Source organism: Chelonoidis abingdonii, chromosome 1 (genome assembly GCF_003597395.2).
Source record: "Chelonoidis abingdonii isolate Lonesome George chromosome 1, CheloAbing_2.0, whole genome shotgun sequence".
Lineage (NCBI taxonomy): Eukaryota > Metazoa > Chordata > Testudines > Testudinidae > Chelonoidis > Chelonoidis abingdonii.
The window spans coordinates 130,491,453-130,516,166 of record NC_133769.1 but is presented as its reverse complement, the minus strand read 5'-3'; the positions used below and the strand labels follow the sequence as shown (position 1 = coordinate 130,516,166).

At 42.6% G+C, this 24,714-nt stretch overlaps 2 protein-coding genes across 2 annotated transcripts in view; one reads left to right on the top strand and one right to left on the bottom strand.

The window, feature by feature from the left end:
- TSPO (translocator protein) overlaps positions 1-6,134 on the bottom strand; it is a 28,256-nt gene extending 22,122 nt beyond the window's left edge. The window contains exon 1 of the mRNA XM_032762478.2: positions 5,872-6,134. The gene's annotated coding sequence lies outside the window, so the exon portion shown is untranslated. The remainder of the gene's footprint in view (positions 1-5,871) is intronic.
- Positions 6,135-8,351: 2,217 nt separating this feature from the next.
- Positions 8,352-15,553, top strand: MCAT (malonyl-CoA-acyl carrier protein transacylase). Its single transcript, XM_032762475.2, is given in 5 exon segments — positions 8,352-8,516; positions 8,518-8,878; positions 9,605-9,692; positions 10,566-10,783; positions 13,136-15,553. Coding segments are annotated over 5 exon segments (1,152 nt in total). The 5' UTR covers positions 8,352-8,454; the 3' UTR covers positions 13,559-15,553.
- Positions 15,554-24,714: the final 9,161 nt, after the last annotated feature.

Sequence of the window (24,714 nt, the reverse complement as noted above, 5' to 3'; positions counted from 1 at the left end):
CACCCCCACACACACCCAAATTTCCCCAACACCTCCCTCCCCCAGTTATGTGCAGTGTCGCCAATTTAGTCATTGGTTGGAAATTTAAATTTAAATTGAAACATTCATACATACTTTAAAAGCATACACAGCATATGAGAAAACACTTGAACCTGGGAAAGCATAATGAGTTTGAAAAGTATGAACACAGACTAGCTTCCTCGTATAGCTGTTATTTATGAAATGTTGGCATGTTTGTTTCAGCTATATTGGCCTACCTAACAATTTCAAATTATCATGTATACACAAGGTAGGAATGAGCTCTCGCCTGACAGCTAGTGATGAGCCAGTGGTGGGTGAAAAGGCTTCAGGACCAGACTGTATTTACATGAACTCACCTGCGCTGCCCAAATCATCAACTTTGGCTGGGGTTGGGTCACATCACTTAAGTATTAAATGTGGCGGTCATGAAATGTTATTATATGAGTCAAAGGCAGCAGAACTGTACTTAGCCTGACTGAATGAGGGGGTCTCCCTCTGTGCTTAATTTGTGCTAGGACTTGCCAGGGCTGAGCCCCGGCACCTCTAAGCTCGGCAGTTCAAAGCCCAGGGACCTCTGGGCTTGTCACATCAGTTATGAAAGTAACAAACTTGCTTGAGCATTGGCACCTCTCATTACAAATTAAGCACTTGTCACCCTCAACTGAACAGGACTCCCTAAGCAGGAGATTTAGATGCTAGATCTTACTGGGGAGGGGGGATGGGACATGGGTGTTTTGCTTGGTGGTGTGGGCTCTGGCTAGGAGTCACAGGCACTATTTGACCTGTCCCTCTCCTGTTTAGAGATAGAGCTGATTAGGCTTCACAGAAAGTCTTTTGGTTTGTTATGTGGCCACTAGAGCTGAAATCATTGATAATCAGATTTAAGTGCTTAGTCCTGCTGTGGGACAGTGTTTCTGTGGAAGAGACAGCCTAGCCTGCACTAGCAGTGAGGTTCCCCCATTGAGAGCTGGGTGAAACCTCCAGAGACCTACTCGCAGAGGTCACAGTGGCAGGTGGCAGCAACAGGTGACGGTGCAGAGCCATTGGGGACTAAGTGGTAGAGTGAATGTTGGCATAAACAACAGCAGCCAGAGCACTGGACTATGTTTTAGTGATTTCGCTCCAGAATGCTAGATTTGTGACAGGGATACATTTCCTAGTATGCCAAGATTTTTAAAATGCATTATTTGACAAGGTCATTATATTACATCATCACTATCTCAAGAGGTCATTATCTTGGAGAGTTTCTGTACTAAAATTTATTATAATTATTATTTTTAAGGTAAAAATGCCATATTGAGTCACACCAATGGTCCCTCTAGTCCAGTAGCCAGTCTTCAGACAGTGGCCAATGTCAGGTGCTTCAGAGGAAATGAACAGAACGGGGAATCGAGTGATCCATCACCTGTCGTCCACTCCCAGCTTCTGGTGAACAGAGGCTAGGGACACTCAGAGCATGGTGTTGGATCCCTCCTGGATAATAAGTTCATGGAGGTTAGATCCATCAATATCTATCTAGTTCTTTTTTTGAACCTTGTTATAATTTTGGCCTTCACAACATCCCTGGCAAAAAGTTCATGGTGACTATGCGTTTTGTGAAGAAATACTTCCTTTTGTTTGTTTTAAACTTAGTCTATTAATTTCATTGTGTGACCCCTGGTTCTTGTGTTAAGTGAAGGGGTAAATAACACTTCCTTATTCATTTTCTCCACACCAGTCAAGATTTTATAAGCCTCTATCATATCCCCTCTTAGTTGTCTCTTTTCCAAGCTGAAAAGCCCCAGTCTTTTTAATCTCTCCACAGATGGAATCTGTACTATACCCCTAATCATTTTTGTTGCCCTTCTCTGTACCTTTTCCAATTCCAATATATCTTTTTTGAGATGGGGTAATCAGAACTGCATGCAGTATTCAAGATGTGGGCATATCATGGATTGATATAGTAAAAGTGGAGGAGCTTGGTTTGCCAGACCGATCAGCTAAGCCAATACTGACAACCTATATGAAAAGGCTGCAAAACACCATGCCTCTGGACTGCATCAACATTGCAGAAAACCTTATAAGCCAGTCATTGTCAAAGCCAATTTTAGAAGAACTTAATGAGACTTAAGAATGCTAGAGAGACAACTCAGTTTATGTGAACCAACATGGCTGTTGCATCATACTTTCTATTTAAGCAAGAGATACCACCCACTACAAACTAGAGGCCAGTGTTAAAGTATCCACCAAGATACGACAGATCTAAGTAGTGAGGCTGGTGGACTACTTTTGTTACTAAGTTCAGAGAAGACTATCACCATTCTTTCTTGTAAATCTACTGTTGAAATCACTTGGGTCATTAGACAATGTCATCCAGGCACCTGCTACAACATTAGTAGATCTTTATCCAGCAATGGAAGCTACCCTTGGATCAATCAGAGATAATCAATTGAAAATGTACTGGAAGAAGCAAAGACTTCAGTCCAGAGGTTGACTAATGAAGGTACTTATACTGACTTCTTAAGTGAAGAGGACAAGAAGTGTTTGTTAAGCCAGCTGAAAAAGTACACAGACTTAATTGTTACAAATCTACAGTAGTGATTTCTGGATTTTACTCAACCTCTACATAGCTTTTACAGATGCTTGTCTTATAAAACACCTACAGATGAGTGGAGTGAGGCACTACCATCAATAGGGCTGCTATGTGATCAGAACAGAGAATTTTGAACACAGAGTGGAATATCATACAATGAATGAAGATTTAGCTTCAACTTCTTGATCATCACTCCTCGTTCAACCCAATCATTGCGCTATGTTTTCCACGATGAAAGAAGTAGGAATTCATCTCTTGCTACTCCCAGTCACAACAGCTACAGCTGAGCATTCTTTTTCCTCATTGAATATAATTTTGTGTTCTGAAAGAAGTCGCCTTCTGCCTGATCATGAGCAGATCATGAAGGACTGAAAAAAAACAGATACACAAGACACCAAAGACTGCAAAAGTACAACAAGAAACCAAGAAGGATGTAGATGTAGTGCGTCATAGTAGGCTTAAGTAGCCAACTTTAATTGTTGTGATTTTAAAACGTGAGTTAAATCTCATTAAACATTTTTCAGTTATTAGGGTGCCATATAGCCCACCTTCTCCTTCACAGTCTCAACCCTCATTGCCCCCACACACACACATTCAAATACCACACACACACCCCATTTCAATTCCTGGGGAAATCACTGCCTGGCAGTTATTAATATGTGAATCACAATCACCAGATCTGCGTCTGATTAGATGAAGTGTAATCTTTTGGGCAGCCACAAATAGAAATAGGTAGCTTTTGCTGCTCTGGCTATTTGGGTATTTAACAGCAGCGAGGAGTCCAAAAGGAACCCTAGGCTACAGATTGACTTGACAACCTGAGAACAGATTCCCTTGATAATGGGGGATGTTATAGGAGAAGCAAGTTACTCAAAGTATTTGCCTTTTCCCACCAGCATTGTCTCAGTAGGGCTTGGGTTCAGCGTTAGCCAGTTGCTCTTCATCCAATTTCTCAGTTCAGCATTGAGAAAGAGGGGAGGAGATGCTGTTTGTATTTCATGAAAAAAAAAAAACAAGTGTAAGGCTGGGTGGTATCCCTATACTGTTGTCAGTTCAGCCTATGTTGTCTCACTGACTCCTCCAATGATGTCACTTAGATATTGAATAAGATGGCGAGGAAGACTGTGATGCCACAGATGAGGGTTCTGGAGGAAGAGTAATATTTTGCCATAATGACCCTTTGGTCTGAGAAGAAGATCTAGCAGTATTACTTGCTATTCCGATTCATTTTCATTCTACTTAGTTAAATGACCCAATTCCTTTTATTAAACTGCTCTATGAAATGACTCACTGTTTGATGTTTCATAACACCAAACCAACGCCAAATGATTACACAAGTGCAAGTCAGGTTTGCATACTTTCACTTCTTTTCCTTGTAATATCTCCATTTGGTGCTCACTTTACTAAAATGTGTTTCACTTTAGCCTTTCATGAATTCACTCCATTTTTGTTACATATAATCAATCAGGAGAGCAAAAACAAGCATCCTCCTTTTTCCCCTCTAGGTAACAGGCAGAATAAGCTTGAAGTAAATATAGCAATTTAAGAAGTGAGATGTATTAAAGAGGAAATGTCACTAGTTTAAAATCATACTCAAACTAACTGGAAAAAGCAAATATTGACAATATGAGAGGCTGGAATTCAAGGCCCCCATGAAGCCAAATGAGATCGGAACTGGGAGAGGGAAGAGGAGTAATGCTATTACTCTTGTTAAACCACATGCAACAGTCTACTAGCTAGGGCTTGATTCATTGCTGTTGGCACAGGAGCCAAACTGCCCCAGAGATTCTATAATAGGAGGGCAGCTTAAAACCACTGTGGGTTTTAGCACCAAAGGCTAAATCAGTGAATATTCTGGCTCCCTTGGTCCCATCCTCTCCCTGTTTGACACCACCCACTTTCTGTGCTTTGCTGGCACGCTCCAGGTGCCACAGTAGTGAGCATTTGCACTGCTATAAACCCCCTTCTGGAGATATTCTGCCACCACGGTGCTACAATCCAAGTTCCACTAGTGGAAACCTGTATTACATAAGAGAAGGTTACTAAGCAGTATTTCCCATCCACTGGCTAGAACCAGCAATCCTTCCCAAATGTTTTCTTGTTGTGTTCATATAAAAATAATTGAGAGGGAAAGAAAAGGAAACTTTCCTGAACATTGTAACTGTAATACTTCAAATGACAGCAAGTCCCTATAAATTAATTGCTGATCCAACAGGAGCATTATTAACATACATTTTATAGCATTTTTATTCATAATTATCAAAGTATCCCTCAAACTGTACTTTGTATCTATAAGGAATCATTTAACCCAGCACTGAAATGAAGCCACCTTGGGTCTGTAACTCAGCAACGAGGAAAATGAAAGGTACATAACAGGCAGGGCAACACTACAGGGTTGGCAAAGAACAGGAGAGAGAATCCTCTTGCAAAGAGGGCTGTGAGAATAGTGTGGAAATAAGAGCATGGACACACACCTTTCCCCTTCCTGAAAAGGGTATTGCTCCCAGCATTTAAGCAGCATGGTCTGCACCTGCCAGTGGAATGAGTGGGGGCAAGACACATTGTAAGGATCTCTCCCCCAGTTCCCATAAGATGGTCAGAAAACACACGGTAAACGTTAAATTCCGTGTAGAATCACAACAGCGCTCTCTCTTTCAGCCTGTATAACCGAGCTAAGCTAACATGGACCAAATAAAGTAGCGCTCCTAATAATTAAACTCCCCCCATCAATGGTGTATCTTATTTGAGAATTTCCACGTGCTTTATCCACTGTTAAAGAGGCTTCCCAGCACTACTATGAAGCAGTCAAGGGTTGTGTTTTACAGATGAACTAACCAGGGTTAAGTGACTGGGTGGAGGCGAGGAATCCCATTCCTTGGCTTTCTCTCACTACTAGGCGGTGCACATAAAAAAGGTGCTGCTGTCACTGCCGTCCCGATGCTGGCTACAATATGTGACACCAGAAGACACAGCCTCCGTGTTGCCATTCCCAGCGCTGTGTGGCACCCTGGGGCTAACCTTACCCCTCTTGCTGTTACCAGTGTCTCATCGGCCACGAGGTGCGGTAGAAGGTGCCATTTCCCTCCACCCCTGCTGTTACAGCCAGGCCGATCGACTCGCACAGGTGACACCCTCCTCTTGCTCTGCTACAACTGTGGTTACTAAGAGCTGCTTCCTTTGAAATTAGCAGCTTCCGCCTCCCTGCGCCTTAATACGGAGCCACTGACTGAAGAGTCTCCGGCAGAAACTCATGTCCAGGGAGGCAGGGAGAGACTCACCTGCTGCTGCAGCCCGAAGTTCGCGAGGCAGAGAACTCAGCCCGAAGCCGCCGCTTTATGGACTAAGCAGGGGTGCGGCCTGAGCGGGCCTGTCCCTCCTACGCGCACCGGAAGAGCAGTAGCTGCAGCAGCATGGCAATCTGGGGCGGAGCTGGCTGCTTTGGTGGTGGCCAGGCCCGGCCCTGCCCAGCTCCAGCAGGCAGTGGGGGAGGAGGAGAGGGGTGTCTGGTTTGGGGAAGTCATTATTCGCTGTGAGGCTTTTGTTGTTCTTTGTCTCAAGTCTGTCCCGCTGCGAGAGGAGGAGGAGGAGTTTGCAGAGACGTTTGCTGTTTGAAATTTCAGCGCACTAATAGGAGTGGCCTATCCTAAAGGATCGCATAGCTCCAAGGTTAAATGGTCTAAGTTACTGAGCCTCTTTGCTTCTGAAATAGTTTAGTGTGTCCACGCTATCAGAGGTAAAAGGGTTCAGAGTGTCCACACCCAGCACTGCCTCCAGCGACTGCTGTGGCTGAAGATTGCAGCAGCAGCTATTCTACTATTCCAGACCTAGTTCTCTCTTCATATTGTGTTTCAGATGGAGGAGACCTGGTGGTTTAAAAAAATGGGGAGAAATTGTATTTCAAAACTAAGTTTTTAAAAAAGTCAAAATAATAAAAAAAATATACAAATTTTACTTTTAATAGGATTTGCTGGGTCTTTATTGCTGTAAGAGAAGGATGCCAGTCTGAGCCAAGACCAGCCATGTACAGCCTGGACTTCTGATGCGTCTGTGTGGAAATGGTATGGGAGGTGTAGGAAGCAAGTGCACTAAGCTGTCACTTGGGGTGGGCAGTAATATCATGCACCTGCACTTGGAGGATCACTTGAACTCATAATGTAGTACCTTTACTTCAGTCTAGACTAGCACAAAAATGGTTCAAACTGAACCGCTGCAGAGGGCAGAAGACTTTCTTGGATCCACTGTATTTGTAATGGTACTTACAACATTTGTGAAACATTACAAGTGCTTTTGTGTGTGTGACCCCCAACCCCCCACATGTAAATCTCAACTTATCTCCTTGTGGTGTTCCAGCACCTAGTGGATGATACTGCTCCCTCAAGATCCAGTACCTTCCCTACACCCCAATTTATCAATTAAGGGAAGAGGGAGTTGAGAGAGATTAGCTGGCCCATCTGAAGTGGACCCTGCCTACTTCCATCTCTGTATACTAGGAGACATAAAAAAAAGAAGACCTTTAGTTCACCAATAAAAGACACATCCAATCCCTCCAATATTAAGGGCACAACACCTAAGGCTTATGTAATAAATATTTGAGAAAGAAAAAGAAACTACCCTGCATTTCCTATCAACGATAGGAATATCCCAGAGGATTATGAAAATCAAAACAGCAGCTCTCTTCAGCATTCATTTTCAGTAATGACTATCAATTATTTGAATATAATTCCAGCTACATTTTTTCCTCAGGAAATATATATGTATGAATGTAACATATTCCAGCTGATCTCTTTGCTGTTTAGTTTGTCTGCTTACTTTAATCCCTAGGTTATGAGGTATGCAACCATGTATCTCTTCGTAGGCCTGTTTGAATTTGTAAATATCTTTGGTACAGAACCCACCTAAAAGATTTGTCTTTTGTTACCTTAAGCTGAGTTAAGGTTTACAGTTACAATCCATTTTTCTGTCCATCCGAGAGGAAGGAGTGGATTCAGACAAAGTGCAGGTCCCTTTACTCCTTAGACATCTTAATAGCATGCTATTGGCACTTGGTTGTCAATAGCACCGAGAGCCACTCAGTGATCTCAAGCAGTATGAGCATGGTATGGTGGTTTCTGTCCAAAACAAGATTATGCAACCCCTCCAACAGGGCTCTCTCTATTTGCATCTTGGCCTGAAGCCTGAGTATGAATTTTAATAAATCATGTTGTAAAGGTTCTGCAGTCATTTGGTAAACAGGTTGCTCCAATAAATAATTTACAGGAACAGTTTAAGAGGGAGGTCAGGGATAGCCCTTAGTGTAGGGTGGGTGGGGAGCTCCATGTGCATGGGGAGCCCTTGGTGTGTTATAGCTAGTGCTTAAAAGTGATCTGGAAAAAGCCAGGGGGACTGTCGTAATTTGGGAGAGCAGCCCTAACACTGCATCCCTCAGTTCTATTTCTATTTTATTGCACTGCCTGGTCCGGGAGTTGTGACTCCTATCCACCCTGAAGCACTGTTGTAGGAGACTGAGAGCTGAGCGGGCCTGATCAGGAGGTGGTGGGACTGAGCGAAAGGCAGCCCCTGTTGTGGTTATGGAGAGGTGCGGCTGGGGCGGCCCTTGGCAGGGGCAGGGGACACTCCCGGTGTGTGCGGTGGGACTCTCCGGTGGCTACAGTGTACGGGGCGGGGGGACTTTTTAGTTGGGCGGAACCTTTCTCTCGCATCCTGTTTCCCCGCGCGGAGAAGCCCTTTCCCAGCGGCCTTAGGCGCGCGCCCCGAACTCCATGTGAGGCCGCCAAACTCGAGCAGTGCCGAGTCCGGTTGCCGTAGCAACGCGGGCTTCGGTGTGGGCCTGACTGGGCCTCGCCTCCCTCTCTGGACCCGCTATGTGCAGCTGGGCCGCGGCGGGGCGGCGGCTGAGCGGCTGCCGAGCGCGCGCCGCGCTCCCGAGCCCCTCGGGGCGGGGGCAGCTCGGGCCCGGCGAGGCGGGCCGTGAACCTGACCGAGCTGCTGCAGAGCTCGGTGGGGGACGAGGAGCCGGCGGCGCGGCGGCGGCGGCCCCCCCAGGAGGGTACCGTGCTGCTCTTCCCCGGGCAGGGCAGCCAGTTCATGGGGATGGGCCGGGGGCTCCTGCGCTACCCCAACGTCAGGGACATGTTCCGGGTGGCCGAGAAGGTGCTGGGCTACGACCTGCTCTCGCTCTGTCTGCAGGGGCCGCAGGCCGAGCTGGACCGCACCCTGCACTGCCAGCCCGCCGTCTTCCTAGCCTCACTGGCCGCCGTGGAGAAGCTCCACCACCACCAGCCCAGTGTGAGTGGCTGGGGTGAGAGGGGGGTGCCTAGCGCCCAACCGCCGCTACCCTCCTCCACCGTAAGGTGCCCAGGCCCATCGCAGGGTGTGGGGTCAAGGTGCTGGTGTCCAGAGGTCTCCACCACTGCGGTTTGCATCACTGTTGGGTGGACCCAGGGCCAGGTTTCTAATTAGGCACATACCACAGGACATCGGTGCTGAGGGTTGCCCACTGTCTCTAATCGCACAAACCCAAACACCCTTGCCCTGTACCCCTGCCCCTGTTCACTCCATCCCCCTCCCTTTGTGACTTGCCCTCCCCCACCCACACTCATTTTCACCAGGCTGCAGGAATGGGTACAGATCTGGAGATCTGGGAGAGGTGTTGAAGATGCTGTGCCTAGGGGTGCCTAAGGTGTTAATCCGGCACTGACGGGATACATTCGTCTAGGTCCATTGTGTCACCATGAGCTCACCCTGCACATGTAAACCTCATTTTAGGTGTCTCTCTTTTTGAGTGTCCAACTCAAAACATGGTATGCCTGTTACTTGTGCTGAGTGACCTCAGCGCCACTTGAAGTCCATGGGAACTGTACGTGCTTAGCACCTTGGAAAACCAGGCCCAAGGTGTTTAAAGTTGGGCACCCAAAAATGACATGGTTGCTTCTGAAATTTTGGGCTTTGTTTTTTCTCAGGATATCTTGATGTGGTCTAATTTGTTGGTTTGTATTTGTTTTATTATTTCAGGTCATTGAGAACTGTGTTGCAGCTGCTGGGTTCAGTGTTGGAGAGTTTGCAGCCCTGGTGTTCGCTGGAGCCTTAGATTATACAGAAGGTACTTAAAGGAATATTTCTAATTTCCCTCCACACACCTACTACCATTCCAAAACACCCCTCTATGGCAACTTTTCCTTGCTGCTTCACCTCATTTCCTTCTGAATATAAATTTCTAAATTCAGTTTCTGCTTAAACTACTTAATACTATATTTCATATTTAAATAGAAACTATTACATATTATATACGCTTAGTTATAAAAGAAACATATTTTAAGCTTGATCCTGCAGCTTGTTGCACTTGGATGAAACATTTTTCCCAGTTGGAATGAAGTTGTGAGAACGGAATTAGACCCTTCATTTAAAGCTGGCTTAAATAGTTACTTTAGATATTTGGGTTGTAGCACACAGAAATTGTTTCATGTTGACAGTAAAAAACATTTCCTAGATTTATTATTGATGAGTATTATAACTGGTTATAAATAAACTAAATTTATTATAAACCTAGGAAACTTATAATTTAATACATTACACGAGGATTATATTCTTAATTTTTTTAAAAAAAATTAAATTGATCATTTGTGAAAATAAATTTTGTACGTACAATATTAAATGTTTTAGTTTTTGCCTTAAACTTCCTTTCAGCAAATTCAGAACTGCTAACCTACAGATTTTTAGGAGAACATATGATTACTGACTATAAACAGTGAGAAAAGTAAATTATATGCAACTATTTTGAATTAAATGTTGTGAAGCATGCACTGTTGGACTTTTGTAACAGAAAGAGATGTATATAAGAGGGATATACACAATTTATTTTAATGTTCGTTTTTGAAAGGTTGCTAATACTTGTCTACAATATAACATATTTTAATAAACTTAACCATTTTTCTCTGAGGTTTATGTTTATTTAGAATTTTTGTTCTATCTCTAGCCTTGTATGCAGTGAAAGTGCGTGCTGAAGCTATGCAAAAGGCATCAGAAGCTGTCCCAAGTGGGATGCTATCAGTTATTGGTCGACGTGAGTCAAATTACAACTTTGCCTGCTTGGAAGCTCGTGAACACTGTAAATCATTGGGTATAGAAAATCCCGTGTGTGAAGTTTCAAATTACCTGTTTCCAGATAGCAGAGTCATTGCAGGACATCTGCAGGTATTACTTCAAAATAAACATCTAAACACATTTTAATAATAGTTTACCATTATATAGATCTGTAGGAAGGTTAACAATATTGGCACAACTTTGGCCAATGTGAACATGTCAAAACAAAGTATATGGTTTGGGTTTCTGCAGTCTTTGTCTAATCGTATGTTGTGGTCAAGTAGTACTTTTCTCTGAGGCCACGTCTACACTACGGGATAATATCGAATTAGCTAAAATCGGTTTTATAAAACTGATATTATAAATTCGATTTCATGCGGCCACACTAGGCACAGTAATTCGGCATTGTGCGTCCATGGTCCGAGGCTAAACGTCGATTTCTGAAGCGTTGCATTGTGGGTAGCTCTTCCGTAGCTATCCCATAGTTCCCGCAGTCTCCCCCGCCCCTTGGAATTCTGGGTTGAATCATTATTGTCGCGGGTGGTTCTGGGTAAATGTCGTCAGTCATTCCTTCCTCCGGGAAAACATCAGCTGACAATCCTTTCGCGCCGTTTTTTCCCTGGATTGCCCTGGCAGATGCCATAGCACGGCAACCATGGAGCCCGTTCAGCTTTTTTTTTTTCCGGCACCGTATGTGTACTGGATGCCGCGGACAGAGAGGCGATACTCCAGCGCTACACAGCAGCATTCACTTGCTTTTGCATGATAGCAGAGATGGTTACCGGTCGTTCTGTACCGTCTACTGCCGGAGTAAACTGGCAATGAAATGACGGTTATCTCTTCTCCTCTGTACTGTCCGCTGCTATCATGAGTGCCCCTGGCTGAAATCGGCCGGGGGCGCAACGCAAAAGCAAAATTGGGATTGACTCCCCGAGTCAATCCCTCCCTTATGGTTTCTAAAAATAGAGTCAGTCCTGCCTAGAATAAGGGGCAAGTGTATTAGAGGACCAGTGTATCAGAGAGCACAGCTGCTCCGTGTCAGTATTCACAGGGGTGCCCCTGCAACAACCCCACCTGTTGCTTCCTTCTCCCCCAACCTTCCTGGGCTACCTGGCAGTGTCCTGCCCATTTGTGTCATGAAGTAATAAAGAATGCAGGAATAAGAAACACTGATTAGTGACATAAAATGAGGGGGAGGCAGCCTCCCGGCGCGATGATAGTCCAGGCAGGACATTAAGCGGTGTGGGGGAGAGGAGCACAGCATGCTGCTGCTATGACAGTCCAGGCAGTACAGAATCTTTTCTTTACACAGGAAAGGGAGGGGGCTGAAGCCCCCAGTTGCTATGATGAAGCTAGTTATTAGCCGTTCTGTCCTATCTACTGGGAGTAACTCAGTCAATGTTACCCAGGCGCCCCTCATGTCAACATGTTAGATATTCATGGGGGGGGACGAGGACGGTTACTAGTCCTACTGCACCGTCTACCACCGGGGAGGGGAGAGGAGCGGATACTGCTCTTCACTGCTTGCAGCATCGCGTCTACCAGCAGCATTCAGTACACATAGGGTGACATTGAAAGAAGTCAAGAAATGATTTCTTTCCCTTTTCTTTTCACGTGGTGGGGGGGGGGAGAAACTGAGGAGCTATTCCCTGAACCACGCCAGACACTGTGTTTGAACCTACAGACATTGGAGCTCAGCCAAGAATGCAAATACTTTTCAGAGACTGCTGTGGACTGTGGGATAGCTGGAGTCCTCAGTACCCCCTCCATCCATGAGCGTCCATTTGAGTCTCTGGCTTCCCGTTACGGCTTGTCACGCAGCGCTGTGTATCCTGGAGATTTTTTTCAAACGCTTTGGCATTTCGTGTTCTGTAACGGAGCTCTGATAGAACAGATTTTGTCTCCCCATACAGCGATCAGATCCAGTATCTCCCGTACGGTCCATGCTGGAGCTCTTTTTGGATTTGAGACTGCATCGCCACCCGTGCTGATCAGAGCTCCACGCTGGGCAAACAGGAAATGTAATTCAAAAGTTTGCGGGGCTTTCCTGTTTACCTGCCCGCTGCATCCGAGTTCAGATTGCTGTCCAGAGCGGTCAGTGGTTGCACTGTGGGATACCGCCCGGGCCAATAACGTCGATTTCCGTCCACACTAACCGTAATCCGATTGTTAATATCGAATTTAGCGCTACTCCTCTCGTCGGGGAGGAGTACAGAAATCGATTTAAAGAGCCCTTTATATCGATATAAAGGGCGTTGTAGTGTGGACGGATACAGCGTTAAATTGATTTAACGCTCTTTAAATCAATTTAAATGCATAGTGTGAACCAGGCCTGAACTGCATGATTTAGATCCCTGGGGGAGGATAAATTTAGTGTATGTTTTTGAAAGACAAATCAAATTATTTACTTTACACAACTCAGGGCAAAGTGGTATTAATCAGTGCTTTTTCTTTTTCTTACAGGCTTTGGAATTCTTGCAGGAGAATTCCCGAAAATATTATTTTAAGCGAACAAAAATGCTTCCAGTCAGTGGTGCTTTTCACACAAGACTCATGGAACCAGCAACAGAGCCTTTGGCTGAAGTTCTAAAATCAATTAAGATTCAGAAACCATTCATCTGTGTCTATTCGAATGTTGATAGCAAAAAATATAAGCATTCAAAACACATTCAACATTTGTTAGTAAAGCAACTTGTTTCACCTGTTAAGTGGGAACAGACTATGCATACTATATATGAAAGACAACAAGGAGTGGAGTTTCCTTATACATATGAAGTGGGGCCTGGGAAGCAGTTAGGAGCAATCCTCAGAAACTGCAATTTGAAGGCCTGGAAGCTCTATAAACATATTGATGTTTCAGAAGATGAGGAAGCAGAAGAAATGTAGTTTTGAAGGAAAATCCATGATTTTTTAATTTTTTTCCCCTGCTTAATTTTAAATGATTTTATTACTCCTGAAAGGCAGATACAACGCTGAAGACTAAAGGCTCCTCTTTATCTTATCCCCAGAAGAGCTCAGCACACACAACTGCAATGCAAGGTTTCCTTCCCCATATTACAGCTCCAGCATGCGTCAGACTTCACGTGAAAGGACCGCTTCTAAGGTTCAACTTGTGATTTCTGAGACAGCCAACAAAGATGCCAGTTTATTATTAGATTTGAGCCCGGTCCTGCTAGCAAATCCACACATGCAGGCCCTTTTACCCATGTGGAGTCAAATTGAAGTCAGTAGGGTTCTGTCCATATGCAAAGGTCTTTTTGCTTGGATCTAGTTGCAGAATTAGGCCCTTTAATAGTATTTTCTTATGTGGACTTCTGTTTATTAGGATCAAGAATTCATTTAGATAAACTATTGGATTATAAGAGCTTTCAGTCACAACTATGTTTTGTTTTATAAAGTATCTAATCAGTGGAACAAATAACCAAAATGTTCTTTTTTAAAAAAAATTTTCTACAGGAAAAAAAAATTTCTACAGGAAATTTTTTTTCTATGAATCAGATAAATTAGAAAATTATTTTTAGAAATACAATTTTCTTAAGGTTGCACTATTAATAAATTATTTATAAAGCTCTTCCTCCATAAATTAATGCTATCAATGTAGTAATTACACAGTCCATCTGTGGGAGGAAGTGTTTTCCTTCCTCTGTGTGCACTGTTTCAAGATGGTTGTAGAGGGTTTCCTTTTCTAAGTTACCAGAGGCAGATATGACCTTTCACCTTATAGCCACTACCACCCCTCTCAGAAGTTTTACCAGATTTCTCTGCCACCAGATAGGTGTAAATAGTAGGCTTGAGTTCCCTGTCTGTGGCACTTTTTTAGATAATATAGCTCAGCCAGTTATTTATTGGACCAAGTTGATCCTCTGAACCTCTTTTAAGGCAGCAGAAAAACTGCTACTCAATCTTTGCACCTTCTCCTTGCCCCTGTGCTTAGAATAGGGGCAGTAAGGAGTGTTGGAAGGTTAGTGCTAGAAAATGCTCTATGTACGTCACTCTGCTACAGCCCTGTACAGAGGATCTTGGGTTTTTTGCCACAGCAATAGGAGAGGAATTCAGATGCTGGAGGAGAGCTAGATCCCTCTGCAGCAATGGTAAGATGATCTTCCCATTCTGCTTGTGGGTTGGAGTGTGCTGAGTTGATGGGTAGATCATACTGGCCCTCTATGCCATACTAGATGCAGCTAGAGCATAAATAGCATTATCTGCCCTCTTCTGCAAGTTCCTTCACTTCAGATTAAACAACTGAAGCAGCCCCCCTGAAGCCTCTGCACCCATCAGTGCAACTACAGGCTTACATTGTATAGGGGCTAGGCTCACTCTGAACACTAGGGGTAAATAATGGTGTTTTGGGCCCCTTTCCGTCTACTCAGCCAACTAGTGGAGGTGCCCATAGACATTATATGGTGGCTGTTTTCCTCCATAGCGAAGGAGGCAGGTTCTACTTTCCCTCTAGCCCTGCATGGCATTCCACTATATGGGATGATTGTTGTACTTAAGGCATATTGGATTATGCAGTGCCACTCACTGATCCTAGCAAGGTTCTCTAAGGAGCATTCCTAGCCAACGGTTGATGAATTAGGCCCTTAAATGAAACAGATTATTTTCTTGTTGCTCAATGTATTAATCTCCAGCTTCAAATAAGCGTTCATTTAAAATGAAGTATTGTGTCTAAGAATTCATCTTCCCCTGTGGAATCCAGTCCTCTCAAACAACAAATCTATTAGCAGTTTTAAATGTAATCCAAAATCAGAAAAGATTATTATTTTGAGCTCAGATGCTGCATCTGATTCAGTCTAGACTCATAGCCACAGGGAAATACAACTCTGAAACTTATTGTTAAAGAAAAGATGTTGGTGGCTATCTTCCTCAGACATTACCAGACTGCCCACAGAAAAAATGTAGGTTTAAAAAAACCTGAAACGAAAGAACAAATAATTCTCCTCAGGTTAATTATCGCTGAGGCTCTTGTGACAGAGCCTTGAGTCAGAACTAGGGAGAAGAAGAGGGTAAAGACAGGCTATTTCCATGGTACCTATTTGAGACTGTTAAAACAATCATCATCCTGGATATTCAGCCCAAACATCTAGAGGTGCTTTATTTAAAAAAAATGCAAAGCTCCATACATGTATTTCCGTCAAATTAAAAAAGCTGTGCAAGCCTTTGTAATTAAAGGCAGAATAGAAATGCTCCATTGAAGTCAAAACAAATTGAGTGATTAAAAAGTTCTATTTGTTATTGAAGGACAGAAAGACTTGTTATCAAAGGTGGCAACAGCTGCAGCAAAGGTTAAGGACATCATCTCTTTTTCCAAGGCAGAACTACTGAAAGCCCCTGAACAGGAAGATTTAAATCAGTACTGAGGTCTGACTGCAAGGTGGCGTTATCAGCCTTTTGACTTTCTGTAGCTACATCTTGCTTTTCAAGGGCTATTCTGGCATGGGCAGATGAAGTGACTAATTTGAGTCCATCAAAATGCAAGAGTTTAAAAACAGTTTTTTAGATGTTCTTGTCACAACCTAGCTGAGTCCCTATAGTAGAGGGTTACCAGGCTGTGTTAATTGGATCCAAACTTTGGGTCCCATATGTATCTAAGCTGGCTGGGTCTGAGTAACATCCAGTCACTGTTTCTGGCTCTGGGATTCTTAGGGCCACTTGGTGCAGGCTTCCTGTCTGAAACCCATTCTTTGGACAGGAGACTCCACTGTGCTGAAACCCAAGTCCATTGCTGAGGCTTCCCAAATCACTTATGGATCCTTCCCCAGAGTCTTGACCCCCAAAGCCTTTGGTTTATAGTTTAATTTGTCAGGACATATGTCAACTAAGGAACACAGAGTTTGCACAGAAATTCCTTCAACACATGCATAGTTATTCATAGATACCACAGGAGAATTACAGAGCTGTGCAAAGGAATGAATGCCTGAACACACAATTCCCACCCTCATCACTTTTGAGAGGCCTTTGGGTTTTGTCAGCATACTTGGGGAAAGGCAGTGCTCCTCCACAATATCTTGTATTTCTTGTGATGGACTGACTCACTTGCTTAGAGACCTTGTTCCTCTTAAAAACTATCTGAGACATTTTTTTCTCTTCTTCAGTGAGGGCTATTCCATGCTCCAACTCTCTATTAGCTGTTAGGCATGGGTACTGAAAAGTCAGTTGCTCTTCTGATAGAAACCCCATTGCCTCCCATGGTAAAATTATTCAATTGTTAAAGGCTGTAAAAGGGTAGATGGCCCCTTAAATGAAACTGGGCTCAGTGCTCTTGTTACAGTCCAGGTGCTCACAGTTGAGCCAATTAAGAGGGTAGTCCAGCAACCCAAGGGCTATAAAAGGTCAGTTGGGCAGCAGAGCAGACTGACTGAGTCAGTTAGGAGAAGGTAGCTGTTTGAAACAGAAGTGGGTCCTGGGAGAAGCTGAAGAAAATAGCTAAGGAGTTTGCTGGCTGGAGGCAGAAGGAGCAGCAGTGGGAGTTGCCTCCTGGCCCTAAGACATATCTAAGAGCGTGAGAGGGCTGAGGGCAGGGAAGCAGCAGGGAAACATGGCTGACATGTCTAGCAGTGGAGAGCTGGCTGCATGGGAATAGCAAAAGGGCCAACAGGAATAAGGACTGCTTCCCTAGTAAAGATCCTCTCTCAGCACAGAAGTTATGTGAGGTTCCCCCTAGGAAGAGCACCTAGCTGGAAGGATTGGGGTAGTTTGCAGAGGGATAGAAGAGGACGGACAAGGAGCCTGCATGTGATGGAAGACACTGAAGTATGGTGAGGATGATCTGGTAGATGGACTGTGTGGGTTCCTGCTGGAAAGAGCAGGAGTTTAAGGACTGTGCTGGGGGTTATATGGACTATGTTTTAAGAAGATTGTTATGGACTACTTGCACTATGTTTTGTTAACAAACTTAACTGACTAGAGGATAAGCTTGTATGGTGTTACTGGGGACCCATGAGGGAAATGGGGGAGGGGGGGTGCACTTACAGGGCTGCCTGGTGGCCATGTGCTTTATAACGGCCTGGTTTCAGCTCCCCAGACACAATATCTTCCTGCTACAAAATGAAAATACTAATCCACACTGAAGACATGCATATATGCTATTCATAAAACAAAAAGGAATTACTGTAATACATGGACTTGGGGACTTAGCCATGTTTTCCAATCTTGTTATATGCATTGAGGGCCATAGGTTGCAAGTTATATGGGCCCATGGTGCCCATGATCCATCAATATTCAGGAACATGGTCCTGGCTCTGGCTTATATTTTCAGAGCTGTTTCATCCATAGGATGGAGCAGGGCAACCACCCTGGGCCCCATGCTATGCTTCAGGAGTACGTGGAGCCCTTCCCCTGCCCCATCATTCCACCCCTGCACTGCCCCTGCCCAGCCCCCACTCCATCCCAAGCCCCTTTCCCACTTCTTTCTGGCTTCTTCCCCTCCCCTGGGCAACACTGGGGGAGGGGAGCAGGCTGGGGCCAAGTCGCTCACTGCTGCTGGTGCCAGACCCCCTGCTAGCCTCCCAGGCTGCCCTGGACCCCCACGTTCCCCTGAAGCACGAGGGTCCCCAAAACACAGAGCCCGGGGTGGTTGTCCCGGTCTGTCCTGTGGATGGGATGGCTCTGCTTGGACCTGTTTTGGGCACCACCAAAAAGTATACAAACCTGGTGCCCGTGCCAAGGGCAATAGTGAACAGTTCCTCATCTCCAAACTCTGACATTTCCAGTTTTATCAGTGGCTTTGAACATTGGTAGACAAACCTTTTGCTTTGTTGCTGGAAAACTGATACATGGGCACAATGGCTCATCGATAACCTCAAATAATGATCCTAAAATCATAGGAAAACCTATATGGCAGATAAGGTTCCTCTTTTACCTAGCAACAGAAAAAGAGCTACTAGTCTAGATTTTTGAGATAAGACTAGGCAAATAGAGATTTAGAAGGGAGGAAAGTAAAGAGCGAGCAGTACTACCAGATGTTCGCAATTAAAATAAATTAACCTGAGATCTCTGGGGAAGTAGTGCCCCTAGGAGACAAGACAAAGATTTGCACAAATATAGGAGATGGCCAGTGTGTGCTACAGTTGAAACTTTACTGACAAATGCAGCATTTAAACATCCTTTTTGCTAGCACAACTTCTCTGATTGGAGGGCCAGATTGGGGTTTTACCCCTCCCTCAAAAAACTGATAAGGATGAAATTAAAAAAAAAAAACCTAGAAAAATGCAGGAAAATAAATGCCATTATTTATTTTCTTCTCTGTGGTTGCACAGAAACCAATACAGTCAAATAAAGAATCCTCTACAATGTACTTGATATTCTTTGTGGTCCTGAAACAGAATGGTGTTTCAAGGCACCCAGTAGATTTAGTCAGAAATCAAGACAGAGATCTTATGTAACATTTTGTAGCAGCTCTATCCCTTCAGAAAGTTTGCTGCTTTTAGGTCTCCTAAAGAGTAATCGAGCAGGTAACATGCCAGGACTTGAAATTACATTCCTGGATATTCTCTTGTCACAGGAAGTGCTTCTAGTATAGGGCCCTCCCCTTTTGGATACTGAAGTTCCTGAAAGTTTAAAAAAATAAATAAAAAAAATCAAACCACTTTGATTCCTGAGGGCTGCTGTGTCTACCTGTTCCTGAATAACCTTCAACTTTACTCTGCCCATTAGATGTATTTGTATATACATCCCTACCCTGATAGAATGTGACCCAATATAACACGAATTTGGATCGAACATGGTAAAGCAGCAGGGAGCCCCTCGGCCCTTTAAATCACTGCCCGAGCCCAGCTGCCAGAGCTGTGGTGGTGATTTAAAGGGCCCAGGGCTCCCCACAGTGGCTGGAGCACTGGGTTCTTTAAATCCCCACCAGGGCTCTGGCAGCCAGGCTTGGGCAGTGATTTAAAGGGCCAGAGGCTCCAGCTGCTGTGGGAAGCCCCCGGGCCATTTAAATCCCTGCCTGAATCCTGCTGCTGGAGCTCCAGTGGTGATTTAAAGGGCTCGGGGCTCCCCGCAGCAGCTGCACTGAGCCCTTTAAATCACTGCTGGGGAAACCGGTTCAGTCCAACACGGCGTACTGGCTCTTGCAGGCATGCCATACTGAACCGAACCTGATAGAACATGGTCTCACCTATAAGGTGGCTAAGATTTGTTTTTTGTTTTTTGTTTTTTTTTTTTGTTTGTTTTTTTGGTCTCAAGGGCTGCATTATATCAGGGTAGAGGTGTAGTAGGGCTGTCAAGCAATTAAGTATGTTTGTGTTTTATTTTTGTCATGTTGAACAATAATATACTATTTATATAAATATTTTGAATGTTTTCCACATTTTCAAATATATTGATTTCAATTACAACACAGAATACAAAGTGTACAGTGCTCACTTTATATTATAAATATCTGCACTGTAAAAAATAGTATTTTTCAGTTCACCTAATACAAGTACTGTAGTGCAAATTCTTTATCATGAAAGTTGAATTTACAGATATAGAATATTGTACAAAAAATAACTGCATTCAAAAATAAAACAATGTGAAACTTTAGCGCCTACAAGTCCACTCAATCCTACTTCAGACAAACAAGTTTTGTTACAATTTACAGGAGATAATGCTGCCCACTTCTTGTTTACACTGTCACCTAAAAGTGAGAACAGGCATTTTCATAGCACTGTTGTAGTTCACGTTGCAAGATATTTACATGCTAGATGCACTAAAGATTCATATGTCCTTTCATGCTTCAACCACCATTCAAGAGGATGAGTCCATGCTGATGAGTTCTACTCTATAACAATCCAAAGCTGTGTGGACTGACATGTTTATTTTCATCATCTGAGTCGGATGCTACCACCGGAAGGTTGATTTTTTTTTTATTTATTTTTTATTTTTTTATTTTTTGGTGGTTCAGGTTCTATCGTTTCTACATTGGAGTGTTGCTTTTTTAATACTTCTGAGAGCATGCCCATACCATGTCCCGATCAGATTTTGGAAGGCACTTCAGATTCCTAAACCTTGGGTCAAGTGCTGTAGCTATCTTTAGAAATCTCACTTTGGTACCTTCTTTGCGTTTTGTCAAATGTGCAAAGTGTTCTTAAAATGAACAACATGCTGAGTCATCAGCTGAGACTGCTATAACATGAAATATATGGCAGAATGTGGGTGAAACACAGTGCAGGAATCATACAATTCTCCCCCAAGGAGTTCAGTCACAAATTTAATTAACACTTTTTTTTAATAGGTATCATTAGCATGGAAGCATGTCCTCTGGAATGGTGGCCAAAGCATGAAGGGGCATATGAATGTTTAGCATATCTGGCAAGTAAATACCTTGAAATGCCAACTACAAAAGTGCCATGCAAATGTCTGTTCTCACTTTCAGGTAATATTGTAAATAAGAAGTAGGCAGCCTTATCTCCCATAAATGTAAACAAACTTGTTTCTCTTAGCAATTGGCTGAACAAGAAGTAGGACTGAGTGGACTGGTGGGCTCTAAAGTTTTTTTTAGATTTGTTTTTTTCAGTGCAGTTATAACAAAAAATCTACATTTGTAAGTTGTTTTCTCATGATAGAGATTGCACTACAGGACTTGTATGAGGTGAATTGAAAAATACTGCTTGGTTCATTTTTACTGTGCAAATATTTATAATAAAAATAAAGTAAGCACTGTATACTTTGTGTTGTAATTTAAATCAATATATTTGAAAATGTGGAAAAATATCCAAAATTTAATGAATTTCAGTTGGTATTCTATTGTTTAACAGTGTGTAACTTTTTTTAATCACAATTTTTTTAATCACGTGAGTAACTGCGATTCATCGACAGTCCTAGTATATAGTAATGTTTAGAGATCCCAGACATGAGTGCAAACCCATTGTTTCAAGCTCTGGGCGAATGCAGAGGAAAAAACGTCTCCGCTCCAAAGAGCTTTCAGTCTATGAAGAGAGACCAAGAAAATAAGCAGACAAAATGTAATATAGGAAAAGCTTCAGTATGTAAGAGTACAATATGCAAGACTTCATCTACAAGTTTATTTTCTTAAATAACATACAATTCTATAAAACTGTTACTGGTTTGTGTAAATCTATGATCATACAAGATGTGCAGAGAATGAATTCTTGCCTTATTCACTCTGCATGCACAATATGTACTTCAAGGTTGTAGAAAAAATATATAGGATATACTGTATTAATTGGGAAGTAGTCTGATCACGTAATTAAAGGCTATATTAAAGAGGCAAAACTGCAGCCTCAACTTAAGCTTCTCCTGAATTTGGTGTCTTAGTGGTTCAACCCTAACATCCTTGTAAGAGGAGAAAACTGAGTCCACACAGTGAATAAATCTATTATAATTATATAGATATTTGAAGAGTTTAGAAAGCAGCACTAAAGAAATTAAATTTCTATGCAACTCTTCATTAAAATATCATACAGATTAAATGAAGAATAGATTCCAATGGTAATCCAAAAGCACAATACTTCTGAAAGGCAAAATTAATTGAAAATAGTAGGCCCACAATTGAATTACTAGAGTAAATTAAGAAGTTATTTCTGTGATCTGAAATTGCTGTCTTTGCCCAGATCTCTCAGTACAAATTCCATTCTTGGCATATGTAAACATTAACTGTAATAAAGCAGACAAAACCTTTCTCTGCACTTTATCATCTACTATTGTACACTGTCAGTTCAATGTTTAGATATGAATGGTTTCAGCAAGCATTCAGTAAAATATGCAGTGGATCACTAGATAGGTAATAGATTTGCTAGAAAAGGTCAAGAGTGGGGAATATGTTTTATAAAGGTTGACTTGGATGCCATATTAGACATGTCTCTGAAATGCTAAATGTAATTTTAGAATTTTTATAGCCTAACAAAGTGAGGAGTCCTACCTAGTTTTACTTGCTTTCATCTCTTTTGTGATGTTTCTATGCTATGCCTTCACCTCTAAAATAAGATTTAATACATGTGACCCAGACGTTCCTAATGCGAGGGGGAGGGAAGGACACCAGTCTCTACCTACAAGTGCACTTTAAAAGCAAACATTTTGTATTGCAGCTGAAAGACAAGTGACAGTGTTGTTTGTTACAGGGAAACTATCCTCTCCTAATCGTAGTTTAAATAATTTCTCCTAGTCCTTAAAAACCATCATTTCTTCCAAAAGGTAGACTGTGTCATTGTTAAAAACGTTACCTCCACTTTGCCCGAGGCCATCCATTATGGAGGAAATTTGGGACAGTAGTCTTGTTTGTGGCTGTGCATGGTATGTTTTCTTACTAGAAAATTCTTGTGTGCTTCAACACCCTGGCTGCTTATAAAAGCAGGTTGGACAGGTAGAGCTGAGCATAGCACAGTATGCTTTTGTGCTCACAAACCAAACCATACCATAAATAGTATCAAATATCATCTTAGATGTACCACCTAAAGTCCTATATTTTTTCTGTTAAATAGTTTTCCAGGAATCTGAAATACCAAATTGTAATATTAGTTTGTATCATAATGAGCATTTATGTATGTTTATACTGCAGGCTTAAACATGAACATAATATTATTATTCAAGGAGAAGCATGGTAAAATTCTTCCTTAGCAAATGTGCCCAATGCTAGAAGCAAAGAGCATGAACATAATATACAATCTGATCTGAGACAGAACACTGAAGTGCAGTTTTCAGCTTGAGCATGTTGCACTCGTGCAGTTTCTGCTTAATCAGAGAAAAGTAGAAACCAGAGGAAAAAGCACTGATCTGTCTAATATCTATCTTCTGTAAAGTAGGTTTAAACCAGACAAATATCAGTGAAGCCCATAGCAAGCCACGGTTGACACAACTCTCTCAGAAGTGTTTTGACTGCTGCAGTTCCACAAACAGCGCCAGTACTCTTAATTCTGTCCCCATCAATTAGGCTGACATGACACATTTTGTGACTATTCCAAAAAGCATGCCTAGATAAAGCAGGCAAGAAGATGCCCAGAGGTATTTGGCAATTCCATATCACACTTCTACTGGAAGACTGTAAACAAGAGGAGGAAGACTGTGTATTTTAGTATTTTTCTGTGCTGGATAGGAAAACAATGATAATGGAAGACTTTCATATTTAACTAAGAATCTTACATCAGTGATGCTCAAGTGACATTTCGTAATGTTGTATACTCCAATCCTTCCACCTGCATTGACACACAGCACAACAGGAATCAAAACTAGTGCAGTTCCTCAGCACAGGGGGATGGCAAGCAGGATGCAAAAAGGTGCACTCAAGATTCAAATGACTTGAGTTTATTATCCCCTGAAAATGCTGCTAATAACCTTTTCTTAAAAATAGCCATTCTCTGATAATTTTTGGAATCTGACCACAGCCACTCATGACTTTAGATATTCTCCTTATTTATGTGAATTTTAATTGTTCACACTTGATGATCAACAGAATTGTTGTCTTGTTGCTGCTCCATTAGTGTGATTGCAGCAGAATGCATATAGTACAATAGTTTTTAATACTGTAAGTTCATTCACTCTAAGTGTGGTCTTCACAGAAAAAAAAACAACACAAGTTTCCCCTCTACACACCCCTGCTTCTGTATAAACAGTAGCTACCATGCAAGTTGTGCAGAGCCAACAGGAAGTAATGCAATTCTTTTTATATTGCTAAAATTATTCAACCAAGAAGACCTTGTCAAATTGCATGCTGAACTCATCTAATATAGACAGTACTTAGAACATAATCAATATGGATTCTTCATCTTCCACTGAGTATTTACTTTAAAATATTTTCTTTACGTGATCTACTGCAAAATCCTCTTCCTGCAGACATGGATGGAGCAAACAGTTCCTGAACAAAATGTTCCATACTTCTTGGTTATGGACCAAAATTTCACTGATCCCAGATCCATTTAGACAATTTACAGCATTAGGCTGGACTCAGACTGAGGAGAGTTGGCATGCTTAGAAATCTGATACAAATTTAATTTTCATATTCTGTACCAGTTATGTAAACTTTCTTTAAAGACTGAGATTTTAGAATTTCAGTGAACCACAGTAACAAATGACTGATCAAAGGTTGAACAGCCACCATACCGTAAGTA